Source organism: Nansenia antarctica (assembly GCF_963989245.1).
Source record: "Nansenia antarctica genome assembly, chromosome: 6".
NCBI lineage: Eukaryota > Metazoa > Chordata > Actinopteri > Argentiniformes > Microstomatidae > Nansenia > Nansenia antarctica.
Window position 1 is genome coordinate 32,695,946 of NC_137676.1, and position 16,831 is coordinate 32,712,776.

The 16,831-nt window shown below is 41.8% G+C and overlaps 1 protein-coding gene across 1 annotated transcript; it reads left to right on the forward strand.

Moving 5' to 3' along the window:
- The first annotated feature begins 14,132 nt into the window (after positions 1 to 14,132).
- LOC308159922 (uncharacterized protein) lies at positions 14,133 to 16,248 on the forward strand. The gene is made up of 2 exons (XM_080533750.1): positions 14,133 to 14,351; positions 14,747 to 16,248. Exons 1-2 carry the CDS (start codon positions 14,138 to 14,140, stop codon positions 15,667 to 15,669), a joined length of 1,137 nt encoding a protein of 378 aa, XP_080389876.1. The 5' UTR covers positions 14,133 to 14,137; the 3' UTR covers positions 15,670 to 16,248.
- The last annotated feature ends 583 nt before the right edge of the window (positions 16,249 to 16,831 follow it).

Below are 16,831 nucleotides of genomic sequence, written 5' to 3' on the forward strand. Positions count from 1 at the left end.
CAGAGGGTGTGCCCTATTAGTGCCCCTCCAGTGGTCTAAACTTGACCATGTGCCCCCACAGTTGAAAATATTGCGTGATCTACTGGGATTTTCTCGCACAACCATCTCTAGTATTTACAGAGAATGGTCAGAAAAAGACAAAAATATCCTGTTCTTTGGGCGAAAATGGTGTGGTGGTGTAATGGTGTGGTGGTGTAATGGTGTGGGGGATATTTTCTTGGCACAAATCTGCTTTTTGCTCACTGATGGGGTGCAGTAGGTGCCCTTTTTTTCTTTTCGCCCCTGCCCTTCAAACAGCCTGAGTCCGCCACTGTCTGGTCCCCTCCCCTGTGTGTGTGTGTGTGTGTGTGTGTGTGTGTGTGTGTGTGTGTGTGTGTGTGTGTGTGTGTGTGCGTGTGTGTATGCGTGTGTGTGTGTGTGTATGCGTGTGTGTGCGTGTGTGAGTGTGTGTGTGTGTGTGTGTGTGAGTCTGTGTGTATCTGTGTATGTGTGTGTGTGCGTGTGAGTCTGTGTGTGTCAATACTACCTCTTACACCCACTGCCACCGAGTGCAATACTTACAGTATGTTATATTACTATTACTACCACTATTGTATTGATCAATTTGTCTATAGTCTTATTTGTCTTCATACCTACAGCCACTTTATTTCTCTTCTTGCTGCAATGTCGAGGAACTGAAGTCTAATAATGTTATGTGTTATACTTAATAATGTTACTATTATACTTAATAATGTTATGTGTTATACTTAATAATGTTACTATTATACTTAATAATGTTATGTGTTATACTTAACACATTAGAAAGGTACGGTAGTAAGCAAGTAAGTTTTTTTTAACATGTTGCAGTCACTGTACACATTTTGCTATTCAACACACAGATGGGGGAAAGTCTTTCGGAAGACAGATGGCAGACTGATAGGGCGGCTGTGGCGCAGGAGGTAGAGCCGCCGTCTAATGATCGCAAGGTTGGCAGATCGGCGGTTCGAGCCCTGGCTTGCCACATGTCCTTGGGCAAGAACCCCAAAAAAGAACCCCAAACATTGCTCCCAGTGAGCGAGCCGGCGCCTTGCATTGTAGCTTGCCGTGAATGTGTGTGTGAATGTGTGTGTGAATGAGAGGCCGTTGTAAAGTGCTTTGGATAAAGGCGCTATATAAGTCAGTCCATTTACCATTTAAACACTAAAGTAGATTTTCACCCGCCCAAAAACTTGAGTGTCAACAGAAAAGGCATACTTGGGCACATGATTGAATTAAGAAAATGTGTTTATTTGCTGTAAACATCTAAAATGAATGATGTCATACAGATCAACTGCAGTGGGTAAAATATCCTCTTGTGTAAGAGGCTGAGCGCTGATTGGCTAATTCTTTGACCCATGACCTTTCTTCTTGGTGATGCATCGGAGGGTGGACAGTGACACCAGCTGGACCTCAGCAGATGTGTTTGACTCGTACCAGGTGCAGTGACGGTGGCTGTGGCCTTAGCCACCCTGGTCCTCTGGTGAGCTTTACCAATGGGTTCTGTGGTGGCCAGTTTGGTCATCATCACCTCTGCAACTTTCCTCCTCCACACAGTCCCGTTGGCTTTAGGAGGCCTCTCCCCACTCGTAAGGTCAGTGACATGAAAACAAGGTGCATTGTTGGTGGGTTTATCCATAGTCACACTGGTCTTTTCGTTAGCGTTGGTAATGTTCCTTGTGGTGGCCAGTTTGGTCATCTCTGGCATGTTTTTTTTTTTAATACTTTATTGCAGGGTTGTACATTACATTTCAAGTTCATTTCATACACTTTACAAGTTTTCTTCACTTGTCTAAGTTCATCCTGCATCATTTTTTATTTTATTTTAAAGAGAACAAAAAATAAAAAAATAAAGAATAAAGAATAGAGAGAAAATACAGAAAAAGAAGAGAGAAATTATAGGGATAGAGATAGAAAAGTAAGAGATAAAAGGAGAGGGGTGGGATCGGTGAGGGGGGGGGGGGGGGGGGTTTCTTCCTACTCATTCATTCGGTCCATTTACTCCAGTTCATAGTGAATTGCTCTTCACGGTTTCCCACTTTATACGTAATTCTTTCCATTTCTTTTATCTCTTCAACAGTTTTTTTCCAATTATTAACAGATGGTGGGTTTAAGTCCAACCATTTACGTGTAATTTGCTTTAAAGCCGCAATACGTAATATGGTGTACAAATATTTATCTCCCTCCCTGTGTATATCTAATGGAATAAGACCGAGTATAATATTGACTGGATGTATAGGATTTTGTAAGGTAAATGTATTTTTTATTTTTACTTGAACTGCCTCCCAAAACCTTTTCAATTTAGGGCATGTATAAAAAATGTGTGTGTGATTGGCTTCTCGTTCCGTACATTTCCTCCAGCATTGGCCTATATTCATGTGTGATGAGTGAGTGTCATTCAGTAATAGATGATTGGAGAAGCCATTAAACACCATTGCATTGACAATACTTTTGTTACCTGAACATGATAATCACATTACTTTCCATCGATAGTACCGTAGGATAGTACAGAACGCAACAAGCGACCATCTACGGGCATGTGGGGGAGGGGTTTTGGAACGCAACATCCAATGAAAGGACAAGCGTGTTCTCACTGCGCTCCATTCATCCAAGTTCAATCCAAGCCAGATCGGCTAATCTAAAATACTCCCAAACCCTCCCCCCCCCTCCTCCTTTTTAACATGAATGGACTTCCAGTAGTCCATCCACTGCTCCATCAGTGGCCGAGGCTGAGCCAGAATTCTGAACACAAGCCAACTAAAGCTTCCTCATCTACCCCCAACGGTGGTCTGGCTGGTCAGATAACATTCTGACCTAAATGCGAAAACGCCTGTTAAAAAGATCCCATCTAGTTGGAATGTGGCCATATTATGCGAATCACAGATTGCTCTTTAATGCGAGGTGTAGACAGGGCCAGGGACCCTGCCACAGACTGTGGACATTATGATGTTCTACTAGGTCATTCCTTAGGTTTCAGCTCATTCATACACCCAGAAGAATGACCTGAGGGTTATTCCCTTGACCTCAAACAAGTGTAATAATGGCGCTTTTCCACTACAATACCGTACCGTACCGCGTGAGCCCGGTTTGTTTTGCTTTCTCCACTGCCAACCGAGCCGTACCGGTACCAAGTACCCATGATGGTTTTAGCTGCGCTTCGAAAGGGGTAGCGAAAGGTACTTTCCGTGCCAGGCTGTGTGTGACTTGTGACGCTGCAGACCGTTGATTGGTCAGTGGAAATCGTCACATCATCGTCATCCCATGTTTATAGATGTTTATTCACAGCTAACCGCCATTTTTAAATACAGATTTCGCTCTCGGAAAATGTATTTTTCTGTAATTACTTATTAATAAAGATTTGAAAACATTATGATAACCATCTTATTATCTTAGTTTAATGTCATTTCAATGCATCATAGAACTTTTCTTTACAACAAGCATAACAAAAAAATCGCTATTATGCCGATGTGCTGTGCCTATGCTAGACCGTTCCACAGTCCAGTGCGCTTCATCATCCCCTAAATAAAATTATGAAAGCGGCAAGTAACAGGCACATAACATCCATATGCTGTATAAATAAAGACTACCAGCAAGACACCGGAGCACTCATATCTATAGCCTCTTTCACACATAGTTCCCTGTAATTTCCATGGAATCCTAAACTGTGCCGACCAGGCATTTTCGCCGTTCACACATGAGTCAAATGCCGGTAGATTCCCGGGTTGCTCCCTTTCACACATGTCGGCGATTCCCTGGTTGCGCGATCTACTATTAAAGTGAAGTGCTCTTATGACACTTAACTCCTCCTACTGTCCCGGCTTGCTCCAGGTCTGTTGTGTATAATGGAGAAGCATTTCTGAAAGTAGGGTACGGGTAGGATTTTGTGTCAGTCTCTTCCGACTGACACACAAGGCCAGTTTCATCTAATATGCTCTTCCTATGAACATTGATCATGTGTTTTTGGAGGGACTTTTTCTGACTGAAGCATTGGTGACAATCATCGCAGCGGTGCGGTTTCTCTCCAGTGTGCATTCTCTGGTGGACTGTTAGGTTTCCACTACTATTAAAGCATTTTCCACAAGTGTTGCACTTAAACGGTCTCTCTCCTGTGTGAGTCCTGATATGCTCTGATAAGGTCACCTTCTGTGTGAAGCGTTTGCCACAGTGTGCGCACTGATGTTGCTTCACCCCCGTGTGTATCAGCGTGTGTCTGGTCAGGTGACCTTTCATACTGAAGCGTTTGCCGCATTGTTCACACTCATAGGCTTTTTCTCCGGTGTGAATTCTCTGGTGGATTTTTAAATGGTTTAATGCAATAAAGCGTTTGCCGCACATAGCACACCTGTACGGTTTGTGCCATGAGTAAGAATTGAAAGGCAATGTCAGCTGACCGATTTTCATGTCCTCAGTAATAGCTGAAGAGCTTTGTCCTTTTTGTGCAAAGAAAGGCCAAGAGTCACCGATGGGTTGTGATAGTCCGTAGCCCTCTCCCTCAGGTTCTGTTTTAAACTGCTGTGTCGTGTTGGTGGGTGGAGAGGCCTTCTCTCTGCTCTCCCCAGTTTGGTAAAGGTGTGAGAGCTGGAGTGAGTCCTTCTGACCCCAGACACTGCTCACACTTGGGGGAGTGAATATGGGCTCTATGATATCAAAGTCCAGCGTTTGAAGCTGCTCTTCCTCCTGACTGATCCCAAACTCTTGTTCCTCCTCTTTAATCTGTGGCGTGTCTTGTGCCAGACTGGGGTTCCAATCCTGCTCAGAGGTAATCTCCTCAGAAACACAGAGAGAGACATGCGGGGGGTCTGGAGATCAAAAAGAAAATGCATACAGAAAGACTAAATTCATATTTCGATCCATGATTGTATTTATCTGACTATAAACTCATGCTGAAAAGTTATCATGTTCATAATCATGCTCAGTTTAATCACTTGTGTTTTGTCCTATTCTAATTCCAAATGAGCACGAATCACGACGCTTGGCCGTCATTTCTGATGATGAATGAATAGCGATGTCAACATTTAGGCTAAACAGTCGCCACAAACCTGCTCCAGACGTCACGTCGGGTTTAAACACCAAATCCAGCGTCCTTTGAAGTCGTTCATTCTCCTCCTTCGACCGGCGGATCTCATTCTGATATTCTACTACCGTTGTTTCAACTACTGTGAATATCTCCAATGCAGCCGCCGTTAATCTTTGGGTGAAAAATAGTTGCAGCGACTCTAGTTTTGACATTATCATGAAATGATCAAGCAGTTCAATATACAAATGGTCATACAGTAGGAAGCAGCAGTTGTGTATAATGTCAACATGAACGTGAGCTTCTTCCGATGTTCCTGATCCAACCCAGCTGCAGCCAATAGACGTTGTCCGCCATCTGCTGGGCTGGAGCTGTAGTGCACCTGCACAATTGGAATAGTGTTAATAGTGCAGATTATTAAAGATCAGTCTTCACCAAATCAAAGACTCGAGCAAAAGGTGTTCTCTGACAGTGGGCTCAAGTGGGTTGATAATTGAGTGGTAAGTTTCACAGTTTCACATTAATCTATATAGAACCAGTGTTCATTTTGGCAGGCTATTTTACATTTAGTCTTTGGTCTTTAGATGAAGATGGACATTAGTTTTAGTCACATTTAGTACGTTCTATTCTTCTTAGTTTTAGTCTAGTTGTACTTTTAGTCTACAAAAACTCCAAAACATTTTAATCAAGTTTTCGTCGATGACTTTAAATCCAATTGAACATGCATTTCATTTCCTGATGATAAGATTTTAGACAAAATACCACAAACCACACCCCATTGATTTAAATCAGAGAATATTTACTTTGACCCCATATTAACTGTTTCACTACAAATCCAAACTGTTGGAATATAGAGCTAAAAGAAGACAATGCTTCCTCTTTCCAATACGTATGGAGGATATATACATGAAGTGAAGTGAATGGTATTTATTTATTTTTTATTTATCAGTTGTATATATATGATTTACTGGAAAAATAAGTGTTAACTAAAAACGCGACTGTGACATTATAGAACACAAATATGAGATCATTATTTACAAAAACTCAAAACCAATACTTGTCTAAATATTTGTTATATACAATTATGTTTGACTTTTAAAAAAGTCAGGAATGTTCTGCCACTACAACTCCAGACCGGCAGATGGCAGAAGTGTTTACTGGCGGCCACATATACACCGTATATTTGGGGTGTCGATCAGATTTTGCCAACAGTATGTGACACATAAGGCAAAGTAAGTGCTTTACATACATTATTTAAAAATACAGAGAGGAGCATAGTAAGAAAAATAAAAATGACAATGAATAAAAGCAAATATAAGAAGAAAATATATTAAACATTTAATAAGACAATAGTTAATGGATAAAATAAATTGATAGAAGTGTTTGTGTTTGATCATAACTGCTGCAAAACATGAAGGTTTTTAGCTTAGATTTAAATATTTCTTCAGGGGGTTTGTTCCAGGAGCATGCGGCAGCGTGACTGAAAGGTGCTGCACCGTGTTTTGTTTTCACTCTTGGAATGATTAGCTGATTAGTCTCAGCTGACCTTAGGGGTCTTGCTGGAATATCGGGTTGGAGGAGATCTGATGTATTTTGGTCCAAGACCATTTTGTGATTTGTATGCAATTAGGAGTACTGATTTCAATTCTCTGAGAGACTGGTAGCCAGTGTAGGGATCTCAGGATTGGTGTAATGTGTTCAAACTTCTTCGTTTTTGTTAGGACCCTAGCAGTGGTGTTTTGGATGAGCTGCAGCTTTCGAACAGCCCCTTTAGATAGGCCTGTTAGTAGGCCATTACAATAATCATGTCTGCTCGAAACAAATGCATGGATGAGTTTTTCAAGGTCTTGCTTGGACATGAAACCTTTCATTCTTGTTATGTTTTTCAGGTGACAATAGGCTGATTTGCAGTGATGCCGGTAACGCGATACTAAGTATCGCGATACTCTAATCTGATTACTTTTCCCAGTAACGAGTATTCTATCGCGATACTATTTCCAAATCAGTAATCTGATTAAAGTTACTTATTCGAGTGACTGTGCGTTACTATTGCGTTACTACCTCATAACTTAGGCTAAATGCAGTATTTCTTTGTAATGTTCGATAGTAAACAAACATTTATTGCTTTTCTCGCGTCTTGGGGAGTGACGTCAGTGATCACGTTTTCAACACGAGGTGCAGCAGAATCGCTCACGTGTATCACCACGCTGATTGCACAGTGTAAACAGAAGCGTATAATGGAGCGAGAACAGAGATATGCGTTAAATAGCTGGAAATATAGGGATTATTTTGAGTTTGTGTCAGCAAAGGATGACAAGAACATAAATGTTCGTTGTACACTCTGTGCTGGAAAGAAAATATTGTCCTGTGGTAAAACCACAACATCAAATTTAAAGAAACATTTGGAATCTCTGCACAGCACAGTCAAGCTCGCGGAGAAAGTCCCAGAGACGCGGCCTCGACTTCTGCGGGAGGTCCCACACCGCTCAAGCAACAAAAGCTGGACTTCAGTAGGCCTACAAAATCACAACCTGTAAGTGTGGGAGAGTTGAATAAATTGGTCGGGCGGTATGTTGTAGAGGAAATGCTGCCCATAAACACAGTTGACTCGCCCTCTTTCCGTGCCATCATTAACAAGATCCCCACTACTACCAATGCCGAGCTACCTCACAGAACATCTTTTTCTTCGTACTTGGAGAAGGAGTATGCAGAGATGGAAAAACATCTGAAGGCTGCGCTGAACGAGGTCGACTATGTGTCAACTACAGCGGACATTTGGACAGCTAACAATAGGAGCTATATGGGAGTAACGCTCCACTGGATTAGTAGATCCACATTAGACCGCAACAAGGCTGCATTGGCGTGTAGGAGAATCCGCGGTAGACACACGTATGATGTTATTGGTGCAGAAATCGAAAACATTCACTCTTCATATGGACTAATCAACAAAGTAGTAGCAACAGTGACAGATAATGGATCTAACTTTGTCAAGGCATTTCAAGTCTATCAGCCTGCTGTCACAGAGTCCGATGATGAGACGGTGGAGGAGGCCACGGATGATGTCACTTTTTTAGATGTGTCAGAAATCCTATCAGCTGAGGATGATAGTGATGGCCAGCTGATTCTTCCCCCGCACCAAAGGTGTGCTTCACATACCCTCAACCTTATTTCTACAAGTGATGTGGAGAAGTACATCACTTCCAAACCAGAGAGCAAGGCTGTGTATAGGAGCAGCACAGCAAAATGCACAGCTCTCTGGACGAAAGCAAGCCGATCTACCGTTGCGTCAGAAACGGTGGAGGAGGTTAACAAAAGAAAGCTCCTGGTACCGACATCCACAAGGTGGAATTCCTTTTACGAAGCCATAAAGAGAATCGCAGAAATCCCCATGAATGAGCTGACTACTCTGTGCAACAAGCTGGGAGTGAAGTGCTTCAAAGACCAGGAGTACCAGTACCTGCATGAGTACTGTACCGTCATGAAGCCTCTAACTATAGCACTGGATATCCTACAAGGTGACTGTCCGTATGGGACTTTACTGCCCACACTTGAAGTCCTGATGCAGAAGACCCTTGCTGTGAAAGACACCCTATCCAAGATGACTGCAGGCCTTCCAGATGCCATAGTGCAGGTATGCTATGTTGTTCCATCTTAAAGATAAATAAATACATTTTCATTGCACTATTCATGAACATGGAGCAGAGTCACACCATACTGCAGTATGTAGGTTGTCAGTTGCACAAACTAATTGCATACATAATTAGTAAATAAAGGTATAAATAATAGACCTTATAGGCTACAACTAGATAATAATAAACATATCAAATTATATCTTTCAGGCTATCCAGACTCGTTTTGCCAGTGTGCTGGACAACAAAGATGCCCTTCTCGCAGCTGCTAGTTGTCCAAAATTCAAACTCCGATGGCTGAGAGATGAAGGTAGGAGGGAGCAAGTAAAGGAGCTTCTCACAGCAGAATGTCGCAAAACTGCTCCTGCAGCACAGAGCCCTGCCAGTGTACCCACCACGACTGCCAACCAAGGCGAGATGGACTTTTTTGCTTTTGAGGCGGAGCCAGAGGAGACCTACTCGGCAGAAAAGGAAGTCATGGACTACTTGAGGTCAGGGCATGAGCTTCAGATTCTGAATCAGTATCCAAACATTAAGAACATTTTCTTGAAGTATAACACTCCAACCCCATCTAGCGCTCCTGTAGAGCGGCTCTTTAGTCTGGGAGGTTTGGTGCTCACGCCTAGAAGGAACAGACTTTCTGACAAGAGGTTTGAGAAGCTTCTGTTAATGAGATACAACCACTGGTTTACTCGCCCCTTTCCACTGTTTCACTCATAGTGTGTTCATGGCCTCCATAGCGTGTTCATGGCCTCCATAGCGTGTTCATGGCCTCCATAGCGTGTTCATGGCCTCCTTCCAGTCTTGACAGCTGAGTTCACTCTTCATTGATAAACTCAGACTCACCCAGTTTAGGATTAGGATTATATTAGGATCATATCTGAATGGTCAGGGTAGGTTTTAGGTTTTGTGAAACCACTCCTTGCTAGTTACTGTGTTAAATAAAGATTATATTTATTTTATTGTTTAAAAACAAGTATTTATGTTGGGTGAGGCAAAGAAAGACTCTTTATTTTGTTGTTTTAAGTTATTGTTTAAAGTTTAATTATGTAATTTAAGTTACTGTTAAAATAAAGTGAGTTTTGGCAAAACCAGTTTTCATTTTTATGTTGCGGGGGGGGGGGGGGGGGTCGGGTGCCTAGGCAGCTGCCAATAGTAACTAAAAAAGTAACTAGTAATCTAACTTAGTTACTTTTTAAATCAAGTAATCAGTAAAGTAACTAGATTACTTTTTAAAGGAGTAATCAGTAATCAGTAATCAGAATACTTTTTCAAAGTAACTGTGGCAACACTGCTGATTTGTGATTTAGTTATCGAGTTTATGTGGCTGTTGAAGTTTCAACCAGAGTCTAGAATTACACCAAGATTTCTGACCAGTTTTTTAGTTTGAAGAGAATCACCTCATTATTCACCCTCTTGAGCCTACTGCCACAGGAATTTATTTGAAACACTTGTATTTCCTCCAATCTTACATTTGGAGAAATCTCACTGTACGACACACAGCAGAATACTATTCCAGTTGTGCACTACCCCTCCAGCACAGCAGATGGGGAGAGAACGGCCTGTGTGGCCGGCCGCTGCGCTGAACTCAGGAAAATAAGAGGAATTGTGTATTATTACGATCTTACGATATGATCTCTTGAACATTACGAACTGTTCTGATTCTTCCTCTACAATGTCTGGATTAACGTCAATGCAAGTCTTTTTCACCGAGCGATTAACAGCGGCTGCATTGGAGATATTCGCAGTAGTTGAAACAACGGTAGTAGAATATCAGAATGAGATCCGCCGGTCGAAGGAGGAAAACGAACGACTTCAGAGGACACTGGATTTGGTGTTTAAACCCGACGTGAAGTCACACAGAGGAGGTTTGTATTTATATTCAACTAGACACCGCATTCCCGAAAAAACGATACAAATATGAGATTAAATATTCAAACTCGCCCCCGGAATGGGTGTGCACGTTTGGGGGCAGAGCCACCCCTGCCCATAGCCACCGTTGCCCTTGATATCTAATATGATTAGGTAATGATGAGGTACAGCTGCTGTTCTACTCATTTAGGAGTCATTAATCATAATACACTAGTAGTATATTCTAAAGTAATTGCTTTAAACCAAACTTTTATAGTGAATGTTCTGCTTGAGTTCATTACTGGGCACAGAGAACTGAATGAATGATAGATCGAAATGAAAAACAGAAATAACCGTTTCTATTGTTCGTGTTTCTCCACAGACCCTCAGCAGTTCAGTCTCCCTGCCTCTGAAGAGGAGGTTCCCCCTGAGCAGCAGCAGCAGCACCATGGGCAGGAGTGGAGCTCCAGTCTGGGGCAGCAGAACCCAGAGACCCCCCAGATTAAACAGGAGGAACAGGAATCCATCACTAGTCAGGAGGAAGAGCAGCTTCAAGCGCTGCAGTTTGATATCAAAGAGGTCATATTCACTCCTCCCAGTGTAAATGGTGACTGTGATCAGGAAGACTCCCTCCAGCTCTCACACCTTTACCAAACTGGGGAGAGCAGAGAGAGGGCCTCTCCACCCACCAACACGACACAGCAGTTTAAAACAGAACCTGAGGGAGAGGGCTACGGACTATCGCAACCCACCACTGACTCTTGGCCTCTCGTTGAAGTAAATCCAGACAGCTCTGCAGAACAGAGTGACAACATTGAAAGTGGTGATGGGGTGGAGAGTGGAGGACTACAATCAGGGATAAAACCTCTGGAATTAAAGAGAACATGTTCAAATAAAGGACACATCTCTTCAATCAATACTGAAGACAGGAAAACCAGTGAGGGGGAAGTTTTAGAGGTCCATAAGAGAACTCACACAGGTGGAAAACCAAATCAATGCAAACACTGTGGCAAATGTTTCACTCAGAAGCAATACCTGACCAGACATATGACGATACATTCAGACTGGAAACCACACGTGAGGAAGCACCACATGACGACCATTGCAGAGTGCTTTCCATGATAGATATATATCCAAGATTGGCAGTTTTTGTGCTTTTATATTCAATTGATGATTTATATACATTAAGTATTTATTTTGGTATTATTTGGAATAGATTTTTCTATGCAATTTGAGTAATTTTTTTTCTTATATTTCAGAAACAACGCTTTATGTTTAATCTTTGTACAATATCATGAGAAAAATGCAAATAAATAATTAGAGCATGTAATTTCACTTTGGTAATTATGCATTTATTCATAATTTGTTATTTATTAATTCATCTATTTATTTATATAACTGTTTTCATCTGTCTTACCAGATGCCACTGCCAAGCAAAGTAAAATCCGCTCGCCATAGGCAGCGTGTTAATTCTGACCCTGCAGCCAGAGCGGAGCACCTTGCTAGAAGAAGAGAAAGGTATGTTTAAAAATGTTGAATATGAAAACTATGAATAAAGCAAGTACATATTGCTCTGTGTTTTTCATTATTTTTCTAATGTATTTGTAGGAAATACATTTTGTCATTAACATGTTCATCTCCTGTCATCAATTATTAGTCTAAAATAAAATGTATTATACACTGTAGACTTATGGCATGACACATTACTGTTTCAGCTACAAGAGAAGAAAACTGCAGGGAAAGATCCCATATGTAAAGTCAAGTGAGCTGCCAGAGAGGGAGAAAAAGAAACAGAGAGACAAATGGAGGTCTGCATCCAGTGCTTACAGGGAAAGGAAAAATATGGCAAATGCTGTGTTAGACCTTACACCGCCATCTATGGAGAACATTCCACCACTTCTGGTTGACGTAGATGTAGCGCAAGAGCAGCCTCAAGAGCAGCCAAAAAATGCAGGTCAAGCAGTGGTATGGTGATGGTAACTGGTAATGGTAATGTAGCAGTCAGGTGAAAATAACTTATTCATGTGGTCACAAACTCCAGATGTCATTTTCTACTATAAGAAAGATGTTCATGCTGTTATCTCAGAACCTGACCGAGCAACCTCACACTACTAGTTGAGCAGCCAAGATTGGGCAAAGTTCAGAAATGCCTGCAGCTATCACCACGTGCCATCATCACGTCAACTTTAATCAACTGTTTGTTCACAACAAGGCCACAAATGTCATGGCATGATTACATGATTATATAATAAAATGGTTCTGATTAATTATTACATAATCCAAATTGATTTATTCCATTGTTAAGTTAAATGAAATGTTTGTTCAAAACAAAGCCATGAATGTGTGCTGCACTTCTAAATGTTTGTGATAAGATTTTTGTTTAAAAAAATGTTTCTGTTCATAATAATTCAGTGAAATTGTAATAAAATCTGGTTTAAATCAAAAACATGTGTATGGAATTTATTGTTTATTGTTCTCTAATAGATTTTAATGGTGTGAGGTCTTCATGTCATTTGGAGTGACCACTCATCATGTGGGACAACCAATAATAGCAATAACTGTATTCAATTCAAAATAAAATATCTAATTTCTTTAGCTGAAATATTAATCACTGATACAGTATGCTGAATGCGCTACAGAGAGTCGTGAGATCGGCCCAGAAGATCACCGGCGCCCCCTCCCCTCTCTGGAAGAGCTGTACAACACACGCTGCCTCAGGAAGGCCTCCAAGATCTCCAGAGACCCATCCCACCCTGGGAACGAACACTTTGCTCGGCTGCCCTCGGACAGGCGGTTCAGGACCATGTTCGCAAGGACAAACAGACTGAAGCTCAGCTTCTACCCCAGGGCCATTCAGGCCCTGAACACAGCAAAGACCTAGGTTCTAGGCCCTGGACAATCTAGACAATTTGATGGCAGCTACTAGATTGTAATCAAGTGCAATACTGAAACACAACTGTGAACATTTCAAACCTGCAAACTGCGACACTTTAAATGAATGTGCAATAACACTATGTGCAATATGACAACCCTCGGGTACATAAGGTTCAGAGATAGGAAATGTTAGAATAGGTATAGCATAGCATAGAGTACAGCACAGTGTTTTATTTGTATAGTATAGTATAGTGGATAGTGTACATAGCCTTTATTTATGTAAACCAGCTCTTTTCCCTTCTTGTTTTTAGTTTTTTTTCCTAGCACCAGGGGAGCCCCCCCTCCCAAATTTCGTTGTTTGGTACCTGTACTATATCAATCACAATAAAGACCATTCATTCATTCATTCATGAAGTGAAGTGAAGTGAATGGTATTTATTTATTTATTATTTATCAGTTGTATATATATGATTTACTGGAAAAATAAGTGTTAACTAAAAACGCGACTGTGACATTATAGAACACAAATATGAGATCATTATTTACAAAAACTCAAAAACCAATACTTGTCTAAATATTTGTTATATACAATTATGTTTGACTTTTTAAAAAGTCAGGAATGTTCTGCCACTACAACTCCAGACCGGCAGATGGCAGAAGTGTTTACTGGCGGCCACTGAATGCAGGGAAATCAGAGGAAGTGCGCATTGTTTACATTGTGTAAAACATGCTAGTCCCTGTACGAGGATTTACGATGGATTCTTCCTCGAAAATGTCCGAACTACAGTCACTGGAAGTCTTTTTTATCGAGCGATTAACAGCGGCAGGAGCCGAGATATTTGCAGTAGTTCAAAAAACGGTAGTAGAATACCGAGATAAGGTCTCCCGTCTGAAGGAGGAGAACGAACGTCTTCAGAGGACGCTGCACTTGGTCTTTAAACCCGATGATGTGAAGTTACACAAAGAAGGTTGTAATGTTCATATGTCTGCAATGACGAAACATTGTTTTAATGAACAGCCTTTTTGTGCTAGTTGTGCTAGTCATTTATTGAGCCATCGTGTCTTTGGCATAACAAAAACATATCCCTGTTCACATTTCACTTATGACATCGTAAATATGAATTGACGCACAGTTTACAACGACACCTTGTGGTTAAACAGATACATTACATGTTACTGCATACAATGGTCTCTATACCGCTATTTAAAGGTAGGCTGGGATATAACTTCCCTCAAATATATTGTAGTGAACGAAAGTGTCCACTCGTTTCCCTGTCCTCCTACATAAGATGGTAGAGCAATAGTATAACCAGAGATGGAATTCATATTTTCTCAACACATTTTCTTTTGTGTTTCTCCACAGACCCTCAGCAGTTCAGTCTCCCTGCCTCTGAAGAGGAGGTTCCCCCTGAGCAGCAGCAGCACCATGGGCAGGAGTGGAGCTCCAGTCTGGGGCAGCAGAACCCAGAGACCCCCCAGATTAAACAGGAGGAACAGGAATCCATCACTAGTCAGGAGGAAGAGCAGCTTCAAGCGCTGCAGTTTGATATCAAAGAGTTCATATTCACTCCTCCCAGTGTAAATGGTGACTGTGATCAGGAAGACTCCCTCCAGCTCTCACACCTTTACCAAACTGGGGAGAGCAGAGAGAGGGCCTCTCCACCCACCAACACGACACAGCAGTTTAAAACAGAACCTGAGGGAGAGGGCTACGGACTATCGCAACCCACCACCACTGACTCTTGGCCTCTCTTTGAAGTATATCGTGACCAGATTGAAAGGGCTGAGGTGGGGAGGAGTGGAGAACTACAGTCAGGGGGACAGAAACCGTACTGGTGTCTGACATGTAACAGATGTTTCCAGAGGCAGGACCTGTTGAAGGTCCATGAGAGAACTCACACGGGTCAGAAACCGCATCAGTGCAAACAGTGTGGCAAATGCTTCACCCGGAAGGTGGGCTTGTCAGGGCACATGAGGACTCACACAGGAGAGAGGCCGTTTAAATGCGAAGCGTGCGGTAAGTTTTACCGTAGTGTCGGAAACCTCAAAGCCCACCAAAGGATTCACACCGGAGTGAAACCGCATCAGTGCCAAACTTGCGGCAAATGCTTTCTTTTAAAGAAACACCTGTCCTATCATATGTTGATCCATACCGGTGAGAAACCACATCAATGCAAACAATGTGGCAAATGCTTCAGTCGGAAGGAGCACCTGTCCAGACACACCCTGATACATACAGGAGAGAACCACGCCACAGTGACAAAGAACGGGACAAGTGGTTTATAGACGATAGGAATTTGTCAAAGCATATGTATATCCATTTCCCATTTCAAGGTCTCCCACAAGTCAAGGGAGCCATTATTAGGCTGAAACAAATTAAAATAATAACAAATAATAATTCCCACTGATCAGGAACTCTCCAAGCTGATGGTGTGAATGTGTCAGACAACAATTCGCAGAATACGTCACCAGCTGAACTACAGAGGCTTCACTGCAAGGTACAACGCGCTAGTTGTCATCAGAAAAGGATGGTCAGGTTACTGAAATGGTCATGAGCCTGGCCGTGACATTACCGTTTGATTAAAAGCCTGCAGAGGTCTGGGAATTAGTATTTTAAGGGTTGGGGTTAGTGTAACAAGAGGAAAGTGGAGAAAAAAGGATCTGCCCCAAGATTTCCAGCATACCACCTCATCTGTGGAACATACATACATACCTGTACATGAAAGTGACGGTTTGGACCTGTATAGCTGCCGGTAGAACTGTCTAACTTGTCTTAATTGATGATGTAACCGCTAACGGCAGCATAAGAATATATTCTGAAGTGTACAAAAACATGTTGTCTGCACAAGTACAAGCAAATGCAAATGCTTGTCCTCGAGCAGAAAAATAGGGGACGATGTATTAAAAGTGTTGAAACCAAGTTGTACATTAATATCCTAAAAATAAAAGCTGAGAATCTATACATTAATCTCATAGTAAATGTTTGACTTCAAATTGTTATTTTTTTTATTACTTACGCAGGGCACTGTAACTGACAAGTTTGTATGTAGAAATATTATGTGCAACTCAGAATCAGAATCAGAATCAGAAGACTTTATTGCCATGACATGTAAACATGTTAGGAATTTGGTTTGGGACAGTGGAGCACGGTTTACAGCAGGACAGGTGCAAGACAGGACAAGACAGTGTAAACCAACATCATAGTGCAAGAGTCATAATTAATATAAATATAAAGTGCAGAGATCAAGGGCCCTATTATGCACTTCATAAGATTTAAGCAATAAGACGAGGCGGTAGATCTAAACGTAAGACGTGGAGGCGTGGTCAAGGCCACTTTGCTATTATGCGTGCGGTAGTGGGCGCCTAAAACCCGGCGCTAAGCAAAGAAATTAGTCATGGGTGTGTTTTGGGCGTCTTCTCAATCAACCCAATCAGCGTGCCAGGTGCC